Below are 22,526 nucleotides of genomic sequence, written 5' to 3'. Positions count from 1 at the left end.
TTTCCAGGGTTTTAGGCAAAGGTCTGTCCCAGTCCTACCTGGAGATGTCAGGGATTGGACCTGGGACCTTCTGCATTCAGAGCAGGTGCTCTACCTCTGAGCTACAGCCCTGCCACTGATGTTCAGATAAGTCTTACAGCATCTTTCAAAGATGTGCATTTGTAAAAGTAATTCAAAGTGGGTTGATATGTAAATCCATGGAAAATAAAACCATGAAATATATACTGTGCAAAGGAGCCTCCGCAGAAAAAATAAAAAGGAAGCATCTCCACCTCATGATTTACTCCTTCCCTTTGAAAATATTTGTGAAATTCATCCTCATATTGGTAAAGGCAGTGTATCCTCTTTCCACTGTCACCACCACCTCAGTGTTTGTACAACGGAGCAGTCATTTATCTCCCTGTTCCCTTCCAGGAGCTTCAGTCTCGTGTCCCTGAGGGTCAGCATCATTTTGAAGATCTGCTGCGTCTTTGGCCGATTGTCGGGAGCTCTGATGAATTGGAGGAGCTGCGCTACCAATGGATGCTCTACAAGTCGAAATTGAATGATTCCAGCAACTCAGTGGTAGGTCTTGTGATTGGAGGATGGCCTGTAGTAGAGGGGCTGGAAATCTTTTGTATTATTCCATTAAGTATACTGGTTTAAGGTTTGTGTAGTTTGTCTGTTGCCCAAAGGAGCCACGTTATGCACAGTTATAAATAACATATGCACATCTGTATCTGGTCAGGATACAGGATCCAGCAGTGGGCAGATTCACACGTTTCTAGAAATGTAGAACAATGCTGGATGCTATATGAACCCTGTGTCCCATGCTGCTGGTGCCCATCTTTTAGCAGTTTAAGGTGTTAGGACGACAAGACGTACTTGTTTTCTGCACATGTGCAAATCCAAAATACATGCCGCTGCTATAATTCTTAAGTTTTTATAGGTGGAGGTAGGCATGACTGGAGCCATGTGGCTGCCCTCAAAAGCAGTCACCACACATCTTCTGCCTTTCCTTCCATTGATGACATGCAATGCAGGGCTGGCAACCTCAGCCCTGGCAGGCAAAGGCAGCCCTCTAGGCCTCTAACTAGCCCTCAGGACTCTCCCCAGACCATGCCAATTCCCCGGGAAGCATCCCTCACCAGTCTTGCTTTGCACCTTCCTTGAGTGGTTTTACCTGGTTGGAACCGAAGCTTGTCTGGATGGTGGATTGGGAGGGCACTGTGAGCTTGTGTAGAAACTAGCCTACAGTACAAAGGTAAAATGTATAATATGTATTGCTCCGTCCACTTTTGCCTCCACCCATGCCCACCACTGGCATGTGGCCCCCAGAAGGATGCCCAGAAGAGATGCGGCCATCTAGCTGAAAAAGATTCCCAGCCCTGATGCAATGAAATAAAACACATGGTGTGATTTCATTGCTCTTGAAGTTTCCCTTCCCTGTTCTACTTCATTGGCTGCTGCTTGCAAGGGCTAGGGAAATGTCACACCATGCATTTTTATTTTCTGCATGTCATTTGGGAAGAGAGGAAAAAGTGATGGGGAGTGGCAGCCATGCATTTCTGGCACTGTCTACACCCGGTCGTTGCCATTTCATATACAGAAGGTACTAAAAGCAATTAGGGGGAGTTGCTCTTCTTCTTGGTATGCAAAGTTCTTAATTTAAAAATAAATAAATAGAAAGTGGCATGGACATGGAATAATAAAAAGATGCCAGGTAAAGTTACTAAAAAAAATAAAAAGGTGGTTATAGTACAATGTTTGTAAGTTCCACTATGTTCAATAGACTTACTTAGTGGTAAATGTGTGTGTAGGAATGCAGCCTTTCTGGTGTGATTTAGTGTGGTGTAGTGGTTAAGGCAGTCTTTCCCAACCAGTGTGCCTCCAGATGTTGTTGGACCACAATTCCTATCTTTCCTGACCATTGGCAATGCTGGCTGAGGCTGATGGGAGTTGTGGTCCAACAACATCTGGAGGCACACTGGTTGGGAAAGGCTGGGTTAAGGTGTTGGACTACGACCTGGGAGACTAGAGTTCGAATCCCCACACAGCCATGAAGCGTGACCTTGGGCCAGTCACAGCCTCTCAGCCTCAGAGGAAGACAATGGTAAACCCCCTCTGAATACCACTTACCATTGAAAACCCTATTCATAGGGTCACCGTAAGTCAGGATCGACTTGAAGGCAGTCCCTTTCCATTTTAATTCAGGCATCTCCTGCAAAGTTAGAACTAGTCAGTAGGTGTCAGTAAAGTCATAGTTATTTCTGGTGTAAGCCTATATCAGACTTTTAAATTGTTAGGAAATAAAATCCACTTGGAATTTAAACTGGATGTGTGCTATAAAGCTCATTAAATAGAAAATCGCCTGCTGCTTTAGTCTGTCCAGATGACGAAAAATTTTAAAGCCACATTCCCCTTGTGAAATAAACTTTGGCTTATAGGTTCCTCTGGGAATGCCATGATTCATGCTTTTTTATAAAAAAGAATTCTTTGTCTTTTTAAACAGACAAGTTCTTTGGAACCAGTCACATTTAGAAAGGTAAGAGTATTTTTTGTTTGTTGAGAGAGGGGGGGGGGGCGTGTGTGGTTGGTTGGTTGGTTGGTTGGTTGGATGGATAGACAGACTGATAGACAGGCTGATTTCCAATGATTAAAAAGAAGGCATAGTTGTCTGATAATGAAATAAAATATATTTTGTTATGGAGGGTATGTCTACTGGATTATTTTATCAGACTAGAACAGCCAATATCTGTTAGTAGTCCTCATTTATCTCCTTTAAAGGAAATAAAGTTTTATGAGAAAACTATATACAGTGCTTTGAAATACAAAGAAAGAGTTATGCTTGGTGCCACCAGAGCTACAATCAGTGGTCCCACAATGATTCCTTAGAATGGCACTGCATCAGGCATAGTCAAAGTAGTGTCCTCCAGATGTTTTGGACTTCAACTCCCATTAGATCTAGCCAGCATGGCTAATGGCTAAGCACGATGGGAGTTGTAGTCCAAAACATCTGAAGGGCACCAGGTTGGCAAAGCCTGCGTTAAAATATATATATGATGTAACACAAAGGTCAGCAGTGATGGCTGTGCTCAGGTTCTTGCCCTGCTTTGGATCACCCCCACCATTTTACAAGGTGAACCGTGGAGGAGAGCTACCCTGATTTCTTAACATAGAGCACCCTTTCCTGGAGGTGTACATTTACATCCCAGCAGTTAGAGTTTTTATCCAGAAAGGTGATAATTCATTCCCTAGCAGCCCAAACACCTAGTCATAATGCTTTTTCCTTCACAGTTTCCATATTGCCCTTTGGCCCAGCCGACTAGTGAAGAGTGTTCTATTCTCCAAGACCAGTGTTCTTCAACCTTGGGTCCCCAGATGTCGCTGAACTACAACTCCCAACATTCCTGATCATTGACTAAGCTGGCTGGGAATGATGTGAGTTGGAGTCCAAAAATCATCTGGGGACCCAAAACTGAAGAACGCTGATCTAGACCTTCTAAATAACTTATGTTACACAGTCTGGACCCCTCAGTTTTAAATTGTTTTAAGAGTGTGTGTGTTTTCAAATCTATTATTTTTATACTCTGTTTTAAATGGTTATTGATGTTGCTTTTTGTGAGCCAGCCTAAGAATCAATACACAGTAGGCTTACCATATCATGAATACCAAGTGGCTTTCAGTGATGTGAATCCACTTTTAAGTTTTTCATTATGTTCTACTGGAACACTTCTTCTCCCTTTCACCAGATCTCATAATTCTGGAGCAGATTATAAAGCAGTCAGTCTGTAAGCACCTTGAAAACAACGCAGTAATTATTAGAAGCCAACATGGATTTGTCAAGAAAAAATCCTGCCAGACTAATTTTATCTCATGTTTTGATTGGGTAACTTCCCTGGTAGACTGTGGAAATGCTGTGGATATAATATATCTTGACTTCAGCAAAGCTTTTAACAAAGTGCCCCCATGATATTCTGATTAGAAGCTAGCTAAATGTGGGCTGGATAGAAGAACTATCAGGTGGATCCACAGTTGGCTACAGAATCATACTCAAAGAGTGCTTACAAATGGTTCCTTTTCAAAGTGCAGGGAGGTAACGTGCAGGGTACCACAGGGCTCAGTCCTGGGCCCAGTGTTCTTCAATATTTTTATTAATGACTTGGATGAGGAGGTGAAGGGAATGCTTATCAAATTTGCAGATGATACAGAATTGGGAGGGATAGCTAGTACCCTGGAAGACAGAAACGAAATTCAAAGGGACCTTGAAAGACTGGAACATTGGGCTGAAAACAACAGAATGAAATTTAACAGGGAAACGTGCAGATTTCTACACCGAGGAAAAAGAAACCAAATGCACAGGGATACTTGGCTCAGCAATACCACATGTGAGAAGGATCTTGGAATTGTTGTTGATCACAAGCTAAATATGAGCCAACAGTGCTGCAAAAAAGGCAAATACTATTTAGATTTCATTAACAGAAGTATAGTTTCCAAATCGTATGAAGTACTAGTTCCCCTCTATTCAGCACTGGTTAGGCCTCATCTTGAGTAATGTGTCCAGTTCTGGGCACCACACTTCAAGGGAGATGCAGACAAACTGGAACAGGTTCAGAGGAGGGCAACAAGGATGATCAGGGGACTGGAATCAATGCACTATGAGGAGAGACAGAAGGAACTGGGCATGTTTAGCCTTGAGAAGAGTAGAGTGAGGAGAGAGATGATCGCATTCTTCAAGTACTTGGAACAGTACCACACAGAGAGGGCCAGGATCCCTTCTCGATCATCCCGGAGTGCAGGACATAGAATAATGGGCTCAAGTTACAGGAAGCCAGATTTTGGCTGAACATCGGGATAAACTTTCTGTTAGAGCAGTACGACAATGGAACCAATTCCCTAGGGAGGTGGTGGGTTCTCCAACACTGGAGGCCAAGAGGCAGCTGGACCTGTCAGACAGGAAAACCTGTCAGATTTGCTTTGTTGGATTCCTGCACTGAGCAGGGGGTTGGACTCAATCGCCTTATAGGACCCTTCCAACTCTACGAATCTATGAATTCCCAAGTCTACTCTTGAACATCTAGTTCACCTTCTTTCACACCCCCACTCCCCAATATGCTACTTGTTTGTTTGTATTGACTAAATTTGAGAGCCAGTGTGGTTTAGTGGTTAAGGTGCTGGACTATGACCTGGGAGACCAGGGTTCGAATCCCCACACAGCCACGAAGCTCACTGGGTGACCTTAGACCAGTCACTGCCTCAGCCTCAGAGGAAGGCAATAGTAAACCACCTCTGAATATCGCTTACTGTGAAAACCCTATTCGTAGGGTCACCATAAGTCGGGATTGACTTGAAGGCAGTCCATTTCCATTTTTACCAGTACTTTGGCATTTAAATGCATTTCTAAGAACCAACTTTGGGAAATATTTGCATGGGTTATAACAGTTGATCTAAAATTCTATAACTTGCTTATAGTTTTGAGAAATGGAACGATTCTATCCTGAAACTCTCTCAGAAATGCTTCCCACGATGTTGCAAGAAACCTTTGTATCTTAGTGGGGAGAAGGTTGGCGTTTTCCCATTGCTTTAACAGAGAAGGAATTAGGCATGCGCACACTACACCAAAATAATAAATAAATAAATCCAGAACTCATAGTTTGTGCATAAATATCAATACTTATCTCAAAGTGGCATTTCAGTCTTCAGGGACATTTATCTCCCTTAGGGATGGGCGAGAAATTTGATTCAGTTTGCATTTCAAGTCAAATCTAACAAATTCACACTTTCGAAAACGATATAAAAACTGAAACACTGCCATCCTTTGAAATTCACACTTATTCAAATTTTGTAATGCAGTTCACCAACCAAATAATATTTACAAAAATGCATATATTAGGGGAAAGTGTGCATAAAAATGAAGATATGAGTGAAGATAACATACAAACATGCGTTATATGACAAAATGGCTTGTAAAAATGTGTACATTAATCAAAACTGCCTACAAAAATGTGTTAGGAGAAATTTGCACTAAAATGCTGGAGAATTTTCATGAGGATTTTTTTTTAAAAAAAACAAACTGCTGCAGAAATGTGGAGAACTGAATTTAAGACTGGAAGAATGAGAAACTGAGAGACCTAAAATTGACAGATCTTTCCATCACTACCCCCCCATGTATCCTAAGAATTGTGACATGGATACATTAAATTAAGCCAGTGGTTTTCAGATTCTTTGCGTTCACGAGATACTTTCCCCACTGAAGAACTACTAAATGTCTGCCCCAATGTCTCTGGGCATCACCTTGCTCTCACATGGAGTTTCTGATGGTCTCCCATCTAGGAAATTGGTCAGGTCTATACTAGGGACAGTTCTCATTGATTCAGTTCTCACAAGAGAATCTATCAGATTTGCACTTTTCAAAACAATATGATAAACGAAACAGCAATCCTTTGAAATTCACATGTATCCAAATTTTGCAATGCAGTTTTGCAAGTCAAAATAATATACAAAATGCATTATATTAGAGGAAATAGCTTGATATATAAAATCAAACCTGCATACAAAAATATGTTTATTTTGAGAATTTTGCACTGAAATGCTGATGGATTTCCATGAGTTTTTCTTTTTAAAAAAGATCACAAATTGTTGCATATATTTGGAGAACTAAATTTGAGATTGGAAAAATGAGAAACGTAGAGTTGCTACAAGCTACTGAGACTGAATCTGCCCAAATTTTCACAAAGATTTGTCAAGAAATATGAAAAACTAAACAATGGCCCACAGACGAAGTGTTCCATATACATCCAAATTCCAAAGAAAGGAGATCCTAGGGAATGCAGTAATTATCGAACTATTGCCTTAATATCCCATGCAAGTAAAGTACTGCTCAAGATTCTACAGCAAAGGCTCTTACCATATATGGAGCAAGAAATGCCAGACGTCCAAGCTGGATTTAGAAAGAGAAGAGGCACCAGAGATCATATCGCAAACATATGTTGGATAATGGAACGGACCAAGGAATTTCAAAAGAAAATCACCCTGTGCTTTATAGATTACAGCAAAGCCTTTGACTGTGTACATCGTGAAAAACTATGGAATGTTTTAAAAGAAATGGGGGTGCCACAGCATCTGATTGTCCTGATGCACAACCTATACTCTGGACAAGAGGCTACTGTAAGGCCAGAATATGGAGAAACTGACTGGTTCCCCATCAGCAAGGGTGTGAGCCAGGGGTGTATTTTATCACCCTATTTGTTTAATCTATATGCAAAACATATATGGAAAGTGGGATTGGACCAAGATGAAGAAGGTGTGAAAATTGGAGGGAGAAATATCAATAATGTAAGATAGACAATACCATACTAGCAGAAACCAGTAATGATTTGAAACGAATGCTGATGAAAATTAAAGAGGAAAGCACAAAAGCAGGACTACAGCTGAACGTCAAAAAGACTAAAATAATGACAACAGAAGATTTATGTAAGTTGACAATGAGGACATTGAACTTGTCCAGGATTACCTCGGCACAGACAATAGTCAAGAAATCAGAAGAAGGCTAGGACTGGGAAGGGCAGCTATGAGAGAACTAGAAAAGGTCCTCAAATGCAAATATGTATCATTGAACACTAAAGTCAGGATCATTCAGACAGTGGTGTTCCCAATCTTTATGTATGGATGTGAGAGTTGGACAGTGAAAAAAGCAGATAAGTCAAAAATCAACTCATTTGAAATGTGGTGTTGGAGGAGAGCTTTGTGCATACCGTGGACTGCAAAAAAGACAAATAATTGGGTGTCAGAAGAAACTAGACCAGAACTGTCACTAGAAGCTAAAATGATGAAACTGAGGTTGTCATACTTTGGACACATAATGCGAAGACATGATTCACTAGAAAGGACAATAATGCTGGGAAAAACAGAAGGGTGTAGAAAAAGAGAAAGGCCAAACGAGATTAATTGATCCCATAAAGGAAGCCACAAACCTGAACTTACAAGATCTGAACAGGGTGGTTTATGTCAGATGCTCTTGGAGGTCACTGATTCATAGGGTGGCCATAGTTGTAATTGACTTGAAGGCACATAACAACAGAGAATCAAAAATGACACATCCTTCCAACCCTTGTCTATATCTGCTTAATTTCAGCAGTGCTGCAACCTCAGATGCATCCACACCATTCCCTGTAGCTGTAGCCACATGGTTCTTTGGACCCTGGCCATTGGTAGGATGGGGCAGAGCTTGGAAAGTTCATTTTTCCAAGGAACTAGTTCTACTTCAAATTCAACATATCCAGAAAGAAATTAATTACAAATTATGTTTGTCCCTTTACCAAAAATGAACTTGTTCAATTTACGTTCATCCAAATGATGCTCAGCAAAAAAAAAATGTCAGCATTCAGATTGTTACAAGATGCTATGTTGAAGTATAAAATATACTTAAGTCTAAGGCTGTAAACACTAGTCACCAGATCAAAGCATTTCCATTAGCCATACCTGGAGAGGCAACGGGTTGATCTGCTGATCAGTTGCGAAATCTCTTTGAAGTTGAATTTTTTTTAAAAAACACTCAAGCGGCTCCCACCAGGTTTTATAGTAAAAAGGAGTGGGGTTTGACTAGCGTCATGTGCCCCCGTTTTCAGAAGAGAGAGGTGAAGACAGACTGGAACTGGCAGAACAGTGAGTGTGTTTCTACCCCAAGAAAACATCAAAACACAAGCACAGTGGAATGTGAATTGTTTAATTTATTTTTCCCTACAATTACAGTCTTTTAGCTTAAAAGCCTGAGGAGTCTAAAGAGTCAAAAACACATGTCAGGGAATGAACCTGAAGGTGAACTAGAAATCGTTCAAAATTCTACCCCGCAACAAACCTAATTCACATTCAGTTCATCTGGTAATCGTGGGAGATTTTTTAACTAAGGGAGTAATCCTAACTAAATTAAGCTGTCTTAAAGTACGTCAGATCCAAACGCTATTCAAGTGTGAGCTGAGCTGGCCTAAGCCTGGCAGAGGAAAAAGAAGCCTGGGCTCCGTTTGGGAGGAAGGGAGGGATATAAATTTAACAATAAATATAACAGAGTTTGACTAACACCACCCTGTTTGATGGTATAAGTTCTGCTGGGTTGCCAGTTCCTGTGACTGCTGAACGGACTTAGGATCCAGTGTAAATCCCCCTTTGCCTATTCCTGTCCCCACCAGGTTCCCAGAACACCCTTTTTTGAGACTTACACTGGCCTTGACTGAGCCAGCTTCGACTGAGCCATGGCTGAGCCAGGATGAGGGACTTACACCTGCATATCTTCAGCTGAGCTAGCGTTGGGGACTTATGGTGGCATAGCTCTGGCTGAACCTGGGTTTAGCTGCCTGAGCCAGAGATCTGCCGGATCCTACGTTGTTCAACCCAGCGGATCTTGGGTTTGGATTGCTTTCCAGTTCAATGAACTTGGTTAAACTGAACGGGTTCATTCCAAGCACTGGAGTAATCAAACACTAGCTACTGTCAGGGCCCTGTCAAAGTCATTGGATTCCCCCTCCCCCTCCCCAGTATAAACAGCTCAAGTGGCAGGAATGTTTCCCTTCGCCTCTATTATACCCCTAGGGAAACAACATGCTGTATTTTCTTGATGGGAATGCTGCCAGACACTGAGACAAAAATACCATTTTCCTCTGTAAGGGAGAGTTCAAAAGAGCTATCAACTTCCCCCCATTTTTATTTTAATATTTGCTTGTGTTTTTAGCTAACCCTATATCTGCTGGCTCAGGGGAGATGGCAACATATACTAACAAATAATCAGGAATTTATACGTAATATATATTTCTATAGGCCACATACAGTGCAATCCCGTGCATGTTTCCTTAGAAGTAAAACCCCTTGAGTTCCATGGGACGTATTCCCTAGTAAGTGTGTGCACAGGCTGCAGTCATAAAGAAGCATTTCCTGATCATCCCTGGGCATAACAACCTTGTCTGAATAAATAGGGTACAGAGAAGAAGATGTCAGATTGAAAATGAATGGTGAATATGCACTAGTATAATTTTATCCATAAATGGGACTGGAAGATTAAATTGAGAAAGCTAACACAACTGGGTCCTGTGACTTTTCCTGTAGGCTGACAGTGATGAAATCGTTTATTACCTCCTCATGTACTTCAGCGCATTGTAAAAACAAATATTAAAAAAGAAATGACGATAAATGCTTCTTCAAAGGTTGACTTCCAAGTTGCTGGAATTATTGCAGACGCATACTTAGCAACAAGTGGAAATCAAAGCAGGTTATTTATGGGGTTCAGTAGTTCTGTTTGATTTTATTTTCTGTAGTGCTCAGCCTTAATTAAAGCTCCTGGCTGCACAAATAATTTGGGCTTCATTGTTTGTATAAACAAAATAATTAGGATTTATTAGACTCATGACTGCCTAATGGTTTCCTCTGAGATGCTGCAGGATGTAATCTCGTGAAGCAGATGGAGAGAAAGGATGTGCAATTTCGTCTCATTTAGAAAGTCTCCATTGATCTTAAGACCAAATAAGTTCAGCCAGCCACGAGCAATGCTAGCGCGCTCACTCTTCATCTGGAAGCACTTAGTGCAGGTTTCTCATGTTAAACCATCCCCAAGAGTAAAACTCTGGCATTGTCATATCATGGAATTTTTAGAGTTCAACCTTTTGCTCAGTGCAGGAATCTGAACATAAGAACACAGGGTCCTGCTGCATCAAAGCAAAGGCCCATCTAGTCCGACATCCTGTCCTCACAGAGGACAAACAGATCCCTATGAGACACCCATAAGACATGAGCGCAATAACACTCCACGCCCGCAATCCCCATCAGCTGGCATTCAGAACTGCAGTATTCCCTGATGGATGGGAGTCCAGCCTTAGCTGAACTATCTCCAGTGAAGGTATATTCAGAACATCTCCAAGTGGGGAAAACTGTGGCTCACTGGCAGAGACAATAGCAGCCAGCAGGACTGTGTTGCTCTTCCTGCTTTCCAAAACCGCTCATCGCTGCTGCTTAATGAGAGGGAGAGGGGAGAGGTGCGGCAAAACAATTGTGCTTTACATGCAGAAGGCCTTTGGTTCAATCCCTGGCATCGCCACTTAACTCAGGTGGTGGGGCTCGGACAGCCCTCCGCTCAAGTCAGAGTAGACACTAAACTCAGGGGACAGACCAAGAGTCTGATTCAGTAGGTGGCAGCTTTGTTTTCTTGTTAGTTGCGTTTCTATCCCACTATTCCTCCAAGGAGCTCATGTTGATATGCAGGCTTCTCCCTATCCATCATTTTAGCCTCCCAACAACCCTGTGAGGCAGGCTAGGTTGAGCGATAGTGACAAGCATATGTCCATCAGGCCTCAGGTGGCTGTAATTTAGCATCTCTTTTGCAGCCTGGCAGATGCTTGGCCCGACTCTTGGGTCACATGTAGTGGCTTGTGACATTTTGGGATCTGGCTTTCAAGCTTCATTGGAGCCTCTAAAATGGGTGGGGATCCTGAGGCTCTCAGCCTGATTTCATGTGGTCCTTGACCTCCTTTGACAAGGGTGAGGAGAGTCAGGAGGGAGAAATGGGAGGAGCCAAAACTGATGGAATCTTGAAGGAGAAGGGGTGTAAGCCCCCTGCAAACTAGCGATGGACAAGAATTTTGAGTCAGTTTGCATTTCAAGCTGAATGTATCAAACATGCACTTTCTGAAGCAGTATGAGAACTGAAACACAGCCATGCTTTGAAATCTGCACTTCTTTGAATTCTGCAATGCAGTTCGCCAGCCAACCAATGTTTACAAAAATGCATATATTGGGGGAAAGTGTGCATAAAAATGAATACATGAGTGAAGATAACATGCAGAAATGCATTATGTGATGAGAAATGGCTTGCAAAAATGTGTACATTCGTCAAGACTGCCTACAAAAATATGAGAAGAAATTCACATGAAAATGCTAGAGTATTTTCATGAGGATATCTTTTAAGAATTAGCTAATTGCTGCAGAAATGTGGAGAACTGAATTTAAGATGGGAAAGATTAGAACCTGGGGGATCTGAAATTAACAGATCTTTCCATCCCTACTGCAAACTTTGAGCTCAGAGGTCTGGCAAGAGTGATCTATCCTTGCCTCAGCAGCTCATTGGGCAAGGAAGAAGAGAAAGAGAAGAGATGGCAGAAAGAGAGAGCAAAAAGGGGGAGTCAGAGAGAGACAGACAGACAGAGAAGGAGGTGGCTCCACACACTGTGAGCTGTAGCCGGCATACCACCAGCATGTGCCCCCCCCCACAATATTACCTTAAATAACTGCCTCTTCTCAAGTCTTTGGATTGCATGGATGGTTCAAGGATCCCCATTCAAGATTATGTTCGGTATTCCTGGCAGGAATATTTGAAGAGCAGCAACTCCAGAGAAGTATGTTGCCAGCTTTCACAGGCACACTATATCAATGTGTTGGGTTGGGTTGTTGTTTTTCTTCTCCTGTCTGTTATCAGAACCATTTCTCATGATGTGTTTGGAAAGGAGTTGTTAATGATGAACAGATGTAATAATCTGCTAAAGAGCCCACAGCTCCACACTAACCAGCTCAGTCGGAGTCAAAATGCCATAGGAGGGTATATAAAGAACAAGTGTGAATGGGCACAGCTATGCTACCAGTGCAGCTGGTCTTTGATCCCAATGGCATTTAAAAATGAAAAAGTAATTTCCTACACATTGCCTGCTGTGCTTGGTTTTGGTGTTTACTGTTAGATATTTAGTTTACCATCTTGCCTTGATTTTACAGATGTCACAAGATCGTCAATTTACTTTCTTTTTTACTGGCCTTATGCTTTTAATAGCCTGGTTTGCAAGAAACAATGTAGTAGTTGCAGCTTTTCCTCGCATGGAGAGGCACCTCTGTTTAAGCCTTGGTCCCAGTGGGCAAGATTCTGCTGTTCTTCTGGCTATCAAATTGGGCTGCCAGTTCTGGACTATGAGACTATTGGTCCATCCAGTTCAGTATTCACAAATTCTATCCATGACCATCCGGTCTGCACACCACCAGCATGCACATCCCCCCTCCATGCTGGCTGGGGCTGATGGGAGTTGGAGTCCAACAACATGTGGAGGGCCCCAGGTTCCCCATCCTTGGTACAGACAATAGTGTGCTAAATGGACCATTGATCTGACTTTGGAACATAGGAAGCTGCCTTATACGGAATCCCATTTATCCCAGTAATGTCTACAACTGACTGGTAGCAGCTGTCCAGAGTTTCAGACATAGAATCTTTCCCAGCCCTTCCTGGAGATGCTGGGGATTGGACCTGAGACCTTCTGCGTGCAAGGCAGATGATCTACCACTGATGGTGGATGTTCGACCTGTTCTAGATGGGGTTACACTCCCCTTGAAGGAACAGGTTCGTAGTTTGGGTGTCCTTTTTGACCCTTCCTTGTCACTGGAGGCTCAAGTGGCCTCGGTGGCACGGAATGCGTTTTACCATCTTCGCTTAGTCGCCCAACTACGCCCCTATCTGGACAGTGACGATTTCGCCTCAGTTGTTCACACTCTGGTAACCTCTAGACTGGATTACTGTAATGCACTACGTAGGGCTGCCCTTGAAGACAGTTCGGAAACTACAGCTAGTGCAAACCGTGGCAGCCAGGCTGTTGACAAGGACCAATCGGTCCGCGCATATAACACCTGTCCTGGCCCATTTGCACTGGCTCCCTATTTGTTTCCGAGCCAGATTCAAGGTGCTGGTTTTGACCTATAAAGCCTTACACGGTGTGGGACCGCAGTACCTTGTGGAACACCTCTCCTGCTATGAACCTACCCGTCCACTTCGTTCAGTATCTAAGGCCCTCCTCCGGGTACCAACTCATCAAGATGCCCGGAAGATTACTACTAGATCTAGGGCCTTTTCTGTGGTGGCCCCCGAATTGTGGAACAGCTTACCAGAGGAAATACGCCTGGCGCCTACGGTATTTTCTTTTAGGCGCCAGGTTAAGACCTGGCTATACTCCCAGACATTTTAATGTTTTAATGTTTAATGTTAATTGTTCATCTTAATGTTTTAAATTTTCCTGTTATTTGAATCGGATTTTATTGTGACATGGTATTTTAACTCTGTTTTGTACACCGCCCAGAGAGCTACTAGCTATGGGCAGTTTAAAAATGAAATGAAATAAATAAAATAAATTCCCTATATAAAGCATTTTGATATAAGGCACAGGTTGGGGAACCTTTTTTTTCAGCCCAAGGGCTGCTTTTCCTTGTAGGCAACCTTCAGAGGGCCACTGGCGGTGATGAGCAAGGCCAGAAGCAAAAGCAGGTTGAGCAATGGATATGAGTATTACCTTTGCATAGTAAGTTAGCTTCTGCACACATTCACACACACCCTCTCTGCCATCCATCCAGACAAGCAGGAGGCTTTATTAGGGTTTAAGGACCTATTGCAGTCCGCCAAAAGCACTCGGGGGTTGAAGCATGGCCAGTGAGGGCATTAACTGGGGAGAATTCCAAGGGCCACATAGAGAGGCCTGGAGGGCCACATTCGGCTCCCAGGCCTGAGGTTTCCCACCTCTAGTATCAAATGTCTTCCTAGGTTCCTTCCTATGCTGCAAACTCTCCTTATATTATATCTGCCTTTACACCTGGCTGTTCTGCTCAAAGCTACAGTTGCCTCAGCACCATACCTTGCTGCCCTCACCACTGGCTCCAGTGATTGAATTTTTATGCTTTGTAGAACTAAGATGCATAACATTTGGAGCTTGCCTCAAGGCACAACCCCGTGTGCTTCCCACGCCTTGATCCTCTGGCGACATTACTGTGCAGAAGTTGTGACAGCCCAGGAATTGCCATGGCAACCAGCAGAGTCATTAAGCAAGATAACACAGCTTCTGCTGCATGATCAGGCAAAACTGAGTGGAGAGTGTGGGAGGCAAACTGGTGGCAGGAATGCTAAATTTATATTACTTCTGCTACAGGTGTTAGCCTTAGAGGATGGTAGAGATAAGCTGAAGTGGATAATCAGAACCATGGTGTGCAGCTAATTTCCAAACAACAGTACAATTTGCCAACAGCTTTACAGTCTTCTATTATAGCCCTCCTCTCAACAATCCTCACAATGCATTTTACAGGTTGGGAGTCGAGGCTGAAAGACAGCCAGTTGCTGAAGAACTGCACCACAAGTCCATGACAAAGTTGGGACCTCAGACACAGATTTGTAATGCCACATACCAAGTGGACCAGCAGCAGATGACCCTGGCCCCTTACCTGATTTCTGGACGGTCATGCTGCTGCTGTTTACCAGGAAACAGAAGGGAAGGGGTGAGGCTAGCCCAATGCAAATGTTCTTGCAGAGCCAATGTGGCATTCGTGCCAGTGCATTTGCACCTCGCTGATCTCCCTGCTGCCTCTCCCCTCCCTCTCTACCTCCTAGTAAGCAGTGACAGTGCAACTGACCAGACATCAGGTGAACAATGGCACCCCTGCAGGCCATCCACTACTGAAGTGGACCTTGCTAAAGTACATTTAGGCATAGGAAACTCAGGCTTGTGAAGGCTTCAGCACCTGGCCAAGTGTGCTGTCCTCTGGCACAATTTACAGCAGAATCCTAACCTTGCCTACTCAGAAGTAAGTCCTATTGAATTCAATGGGGTTTGCTCCCAGGTAAGTAGGGTTAGGATTGTAGCTTCAGTACTTTTTCCATGATGTGAAGAGACTTAATCTGAACATATGTTGCAAGTCTTCAGCCATCTGAAATGTGCTAAACTTGTCTGTTCTTCCCCACCGCAGTCAGGTTCCAGATGTTCTAAATGGCCACATATATTATGCCTGTAAGAACATCTAATAAATAAAGACTCAAACTAGGAAACCCATATACACACACACTTTGATGACAATGTTCCTCTATGACTGGTAGGTAGCTGACTTTTTATATGCTTCTATAGGAGTCAGCACCAGGGAAGGTTCTGCTGGCCACAGAACATTGAACCACACGCACAGACACAGCTCCTACGGTTTCCAGATCCAGACTTAGAGTTTCATACACACAAGAACTTAGCCAGGCATGACTTTTCTCATTAAAGTGCTGATTCTTGGCGGAATTTCTCCCTTTCCAGAATGTGCAGAAGGTGAATCATAGGACTTGTACTAGTATCTACTGCCTCCCATAATCTATAGTATTGTTAAGCACCCCACACTTGGTGAGAAGTCAGGGGGAGGGTTCGCTTATTTAGGCCACAATCCTATACTCACCTGAGATTAAGTCCCATTGAATTTGCTAGGGCTTATTTCTGAGTAGACATGTATTGCACTGCTGGTATCTCTGGGGTGAAAGAAAACACTGAAGATACACAGTGTTTCCATCATTTCTTTATCTACACATACAGTGGGAAAACGTATTGGGAGCATGCAGACTCCTACAGTGGGTAGCTCAACTACTAATCTTGCATCAGATTCCTAAAGAAAGAAAGCAGCTGCACTCCAAGGGATTCACCCTAAGCTAATTTAAGGCTTTCCTGCTATTCTTTCAGATTCTGCCCCAATACAAATGACAAAAAAAAAAAAAACTAGCTGTCTCCTGCCCCTCCCCAAACTTTTATGGGTAGCTCTTTTTTGCCCCTCAAGTTTTTCTGGAAAAACATAGCAGTAAACCCATTCATGTTAATCAGGAGAGCCACACGTGACACCATTATGCCTGCACCTTCTCATCTAATGATGTATTTTGATGCACATCATGAATACTAGGGTGGCCACCTTTTTTAAAAAAAAACTGGCCCTTTGCCATTAATGGCGGCCAAAACACAGGCATATAATAGTGAAAATAAGAAATACAAAATACAAAAATACATTATATGTGGGAAAATATAAATATTTGGGAAAATATAAATATTTGGGAAAATATAAATATTTGGGAAAATATGCCTTGCAAAAATGTGTTATAGTAGGCAAAATTGCATGCAAAAAATGTATGCAGGCGAAATTTGCACTAAAATGCTGTTGAATTTTTATGGGTTTTTTTTAAGATTTTGCAAACTGATGTGGAAATGTGGAGAACTGAACTTAAGGCTGAAAAATGAGAAATGGACAGAAATTGAAATTGACAGATTTACTCATCCCTAAGCAGCCTAGGTAGGTTAGTGTCCCTCTGGGATATGAAGGCCCTTACTCTGGCAAAACCTCATGTTCAGGATTGTGATGAAAATAACCCCCATTCAGATATTGTGGCCCCTCATGAGGGAGAGAAGAAATGAACACATTGTTCAAAGGTCTTCAGCAGGCACCAAAAAGATAACAGAGATGGTGCCTGTCTAATATTTAAGGGGAGGGAATTCCAAAGGGTAGGTGCCGCCACACTAAAGGTCCGCTTCCTATGTTGTGCAGAATGGACCTCCTGATAAGATGGTATCTGCAGGAGGCCCTCATCTGAAGAGTACAGTGATCAACTAGGTATATAAGGGGTAAGATGAACTTTGTGGAGCTCCCTTCCCACGGAAATGCATCTTGCATCTTCATTGAACAGCTTCTGGTCATGTGCTTCCCTCTTTACCCTGGCCTTTGACAGTTCAACTGTTTTGTTTTGTGGGACCCACTCCTCCCATTTCAGTCTATACTGTACTGGTTTTGCTTGATATTGTTCAGTTTTTTGTATAATAGTATATAATGTTTTACTTGCTTTTTTAACAGTATGATTCCACTGCTGTAACCCTAACTGGCTTTTTGCAAAGAAGGGCAGTGGTTTAACAGTCTGCCCCTCTTCCCAGAGGGGAACAGGAGTCTCATATCAACTCTCACCACCCTTCACAAACTATATTTTCCAGAATTCTCTGAGGGAAGCCATGACTGTTTAAAGTGGAAATAATAGTGGAATAAATGTGGTGTGAATGTGGCCAAGATTATATTTAGTGTAAACAGCCAGTCTGCTATCCTCCACCCCACCCCACACTGCTGGTCTTGTTCTTTGCTGGTCTGGTGTTCTCACAGGGGAAACCATGTCCTTTTGTAAGGCCAGAAATGGATTCCTGGTCCTCTTCATTCCCTTGCCCTTCTTATAATGAGCCATTTCTGTGCAGCAGGCCCTGTTGTAAAGGCTACTACTATACGTTTAACTCAAATTTCACCATCTGTTCCACTTCCCTTTTTAATTCTCCGGCATCTTGTAAAATACAAGGCTTGTACAGGGAATAATGAAAAGAAGTCAGCTTGATTGTAAAGGGGTGGTGGGCAGGGGTGCGTCCAGAGACTAAACAGAGAAGGCCCATTGCTAGATTCTCCAATGTTGAATATGCCAAAATGGTGGGTGCCCTGAAGTCTGCAAATCTATACAAACAAGAAGCAGAGCTTCGGTCATGAGGGAAAGCGTGTGAAACTTGCACTTTGATGTAACTGAATACCCACCAAAAACGGTCCTTCCTCTCCAGCAGCCACCAATTTGCTGTCTGGCAAGCGGACAGGTTGGAAAATTTGTAACCAGTGCATGGAAATCACAAAATTAATACTAAAAGCAACTGCATTCTCCCTTGAGTCAATTGAAGTGGAGAGATTGTCTGGAAGAATTCCTTTGCAACACTAAGCTTTTTCTTAAGAGATTTTAATGTCTGGCAAATTGTTACACATAGGTCAACCCTGTCTGTTGGCTCATGGAAGCCCTTTTTATGGTACCCAGAAGGCTCAGCCTTTTTTTCCACCACCTCCTTCTCTCAAGGGTATGGCCCATTCCTCCAGAAAAGGATTGCTTGCTCATACAGAGGGCATTGCACTACCTAATACAAGACAGGTTTTGTTATCTGACAGCAGATGGTATACTAAGAATCAGATCAGCTCATCATAATAACTCAGGACTAGGAATGGGAGAGAAATTTGATTCAGTTTGCACTTCAAGCTAAAGCTATCAGATTTGTACTTTCCAAAACAATAAGATAACCAAAACTCAGTCATCTGTCGAAATCCGCACTTATGCAATTTTGCAATACAGTTCTCCAGCCAACCAATGTTTACAAAAATGCATATATTAGGGGAAAGCGTGCTGAGTCCAAGTGACCCTGACCAACATCATTAGGAAACTGCATGTTTCTCTATGGCCTATAGCACCACAACCTGGCATGCATGGACAAAGCCCAATTGGTTTCAGATAGGTAGCCTTCATTAATGCTCCATTTGATTTCTGTCTTCCAGGGACCACCAGCCGGAGCGTGTTCCTTCCTACGCCGTGTGTGCTGTGCAGCTTTGCCTCTTCAGCTTCTCCTGTTACTTCTGTTGCTCCTTGCCTTTCTTCTTCCTCTAGTGGAGGAGATGCACAGCTGCAAGCTTGCCAACAATTACGCACGCTCCTTCAACCTGGTGCTGAGATACAATGGCCCACCACCAACTTAGAACATCTACACATGAAGGTGCAGCTAAGGTGATAGATTAAGTTATGCAAGTGGCTTTTTCCTGGGGTGTCTTACCTCCTGCAGGACTCCCGGAATCCAGGACAACTAGCTAAGGGACCCATGTAAACTGGAAACTTGGTCAAATGACCTACATTGTCCATATATGCTCAGTCCATATAAATGAAGTATTCATATTCTTAGCTAAAATTATATTTTTAAAATATATGACTATATTTATACTGTATATATAATTTTTATATATATGTCTCAATGAAAGATATCCTGAAATCATAGTTTTTGTCCTACTCCTGCCAATTTTTTAGTTATTACTTGCCTTTGTCTTTGTTGAGTAACAGTAGATGTTTCAACTAACTCTTTGTTTCAGCATAAAAATCAAAGTAAGGGCATAACCAGATGGAATGACAAATGTGAGGTCAAGTTCCCCCTCCTCGACCCATAAATGTTAAGAAAATTACAGCTGTCACCTGATTAAAAAGATATCCTAGTTGATTAATTATAGTTGATTAATTGCTGAAATTTGCATACATTTGAACAGCAGTAAAAACTAAAGCTCAATTGCTATACACCACCCAGAGAGCTTCGGCGATGGGGCGGTATTTAAATGTAATAAATGAATAAATAATAAATAAATAGCATATTTTCTGCATTTTTAGAGGATCCACATCTGTGTTGCAGCAGGCATTATCTTTCCTTCTCTGTATCTGTGTGAGAGAAAAGGGAGAATATCTCCTAAAGATGGTGCTTGCCCTCTTCAGTTTGTATAAATAAATTTAATTTTTAAAAAAACTAAACAAACCCTGCTACACAGTTAATTGGGACATTTTTTAGTTGTTCAAAAAATGTTATCAAATAATCTGACCGCTAGTGGCCGGCAGGGCTGCAAGGGTGGAGCTGCATTGCTCTCCCAGCTTCCCAATGCTGTGTGTCACTGCCGCTTACCAAGAGGGTGAGGAGTGAGGTGTGGTGAGCTCAGTGTGGTGCGGCACACAGCAGAAGAGCCAATCCAATGCTCCTGCTGCCGTGCGCCACACCATTGTGAGCTCCCCATGCCTAGGCCCTTCCCCTCCCTCCCAGTAAGCAGTAGCCATGTGCAGTGCTGGGTATCTTGGAACGCAATGCATCTCAATCCATGCAGCTCTGCCAGCCGCTATCGGATCTAACTAATTACTCAGTTAAACATTGCATCCCTAAACCTATTCCACATTATTGAGCGTGGTAAGATAGTGACATCATATCATGTTTTCATAATTGTACTCTACGGGCAGTGGAGGGGAACTTAACATGGGGTGGCCTTTTTTGGTGGCATGCATGAATTTCTCATCATTAGTTCCATCCAAAGATAAGAGATTATCCTGCCACACAAGGAAATTCATAGACAATGCTGAAGAAAATAGTATGGGAAAGTGTTTGAATGAACTCCACAGCGAGCTGATGCTGCAAAACAAAAATGGAAAAAACACAGAGGGGAGATTCTATTTATGTCAGCTGCTACTTATTGAGGTCTGAATATTCCTGATTATTTTGTTTCCTCAGCATATTAAATGTGACCCAACTAGAAACCCAACAACATTGCCACTAAGAGCTTCAGACAGGAGTGTATGGGGAACTCAGGGATAACCCCCCTGTTCCTTTATCTGTGTTTCAGTGCAAAACCTGGCTTAGTATGATATGCAAACCCAGCCAATGGCTCACTTGATCTTTTGTTCTCCATCACGTTTGGCTAGAAAAGAAGGGACACAGTTCCCATCTCTGGCTCTTCGGGTCAATACAGAGAAATGCCTAGATCTGCTAAAAGGTTTAGCCATTTGTTATTTTCTCCTCTATGGTCTGGAACAGGGTTCCCAAATTGTAGTCTGCAAACCACCAGTGGTCCACAAGCTTCATATGGGTGGTCCACAGTTAATCATTTTAAATAATCATATTGATTTTTATTTGTTACTTTTTATTCCAGAATTCAAATTGTAGTGCCATAAAATACAATATAAGAAATAAAAGAAGCAAAAAAAAATACAAAAATCATACAGCATCTAGCATGGCGTGTTACAATGGCTACAACAGGCAGAAAAATAATCAAGTGGTCCACCAAGACCCTCAGCAATTTTCAAGTGGTTTGTGGGGGATAAAGTTTAGGAACCACTGAAGACCTAGAAGACCTCCATCTTTTCTCCTTCTTTCCTATTCTCTTTCTCTCTCTCTCTCCTGAGGTGGTTTAATTTGCATAATGCAGGTTGTAATGACTTCAGCAGGGAACTGCAGTGCTGTTACCATTATTTTGGGAAGGAATATAGGATTTCCCTGCCCCTAAATAACACAACTGTGTTTGTGCAAAACATTTATGCCTCTGTAGGTAGAGAAGGCAGCATGATTTTCATGGGGAGAGGCAGGATCCTATTTTAGGCACACCATTAAATTCTATTTTACAGACTCTGGTCATTGGGTCTTCTTGCAGGAAAAAAGGAAGGAAGGAAGGAAAGAAGGAAGGAAGGAAAGATCAACGCAGAATGTAAGGACATAAGGAAAGCCTGCTGAATCAGGCCCGTCTAGTCCAGGACTCTGTTCCCAGAGTGGCCAACAAGATGTCAATGGGAATCTCACAAGCAAAACCTGAGCATAACAGCACTCTGTGCACTTGCTGTTCCCAGCAACTGGCATTCGGAGGGTCTCTGCCTCCAATACTGATGGTAGAACATAGCCATCAGAGTTTGGAATAGGGGTAATTTATGATGGCTTAATTTAAGATGGCTTCCTATACTTAGGATTGTGTTTTTTTTACAGTGTAAGCCTATGCATGTGTACTCAGAGGTAAGTCCTACTGAGTACAGTGGGACTTACTCCCAGGTAAATATGTGTAGGATTGCAAGTCTTAAAGGTAATTTGTGCACTAACTGGGATGCAGTGTTGGAACCCTAAGCCAGATTTTGAATCCAAGAAGACTGTTTGGATATTCCAGCATGGCCAGGAGATGAAGTAAAGAGGCGAGACAGATATGGGAGAGAGGGGAAAACAGTGATAACGAGGAAGAAGGACAAGATAAAAAGGCAAAGATGAAATAATGTATTTTGGAAGACGTGTTAGCTGAGGTTACATGTAGCTCCACACGGAGGGCAAGACTATCGGTAGTTGCTAGCCACAATTTATTTATTTATTTTAAAACATTTATAAACTGCTTATTATTTTAACAATCTTTGCGATGGCTGTATTCTACCTCCA

At 42.5% G+C, this 22,526-nt stretch overlaps 1 protein-coding gene across 7 annotated transcripts in view; it reads left to right on the top strand.

Annotated features, from left to right (window-relative positions):
- Positions 1-19,586, top strand: part of SYNE3 (spectrin repeat containing nuclear envelope family member 3) — a 133,352-nt gene extending 113,766 nt beyond the window's left edge. For all 7 annotated transcript variants that reach the window (XM_061612065.1, XM_061612069.1, XM_061612066.1 and 4 more), the window contains 3 exons: positions 415-564; positions 2,492-2,524; positions 19,099-19,586. In XM_061612065.1, the coding sequence (XP_061468049.1) occupies positions 415-564; positions 2,492-2,524; positions 19,099-19,296 (381 nt within the window). In that variant the 3' untranslated portion in view covers positions 19,297-19,586. The remainder of the gene's footprint in view (positions 1-414; positions 565-2,491; positions 2,525-19,098) is intronic.
- Positions 19,587-22,526: the final 2,940 nt, after the last annotated feature.

This window comes from Rhineura floridana, chromosome 2 (assembly GCF_030035675.1).
Source record: "Rhineura floridana isolate rRhiFlo1 chromosome 2, rRhiFlo1.hap2, whole genome shotgun sequence".
Taxonomy (NCBI): Eukaryota; Metazoa; Chordata; class Lepidosauria; order Squamata; family Rhineuridae; genus Rhineura; species Rhineura floridana.
This window is presented reverse-complemented; position numbering and strand designations above follow the sequence as displayed.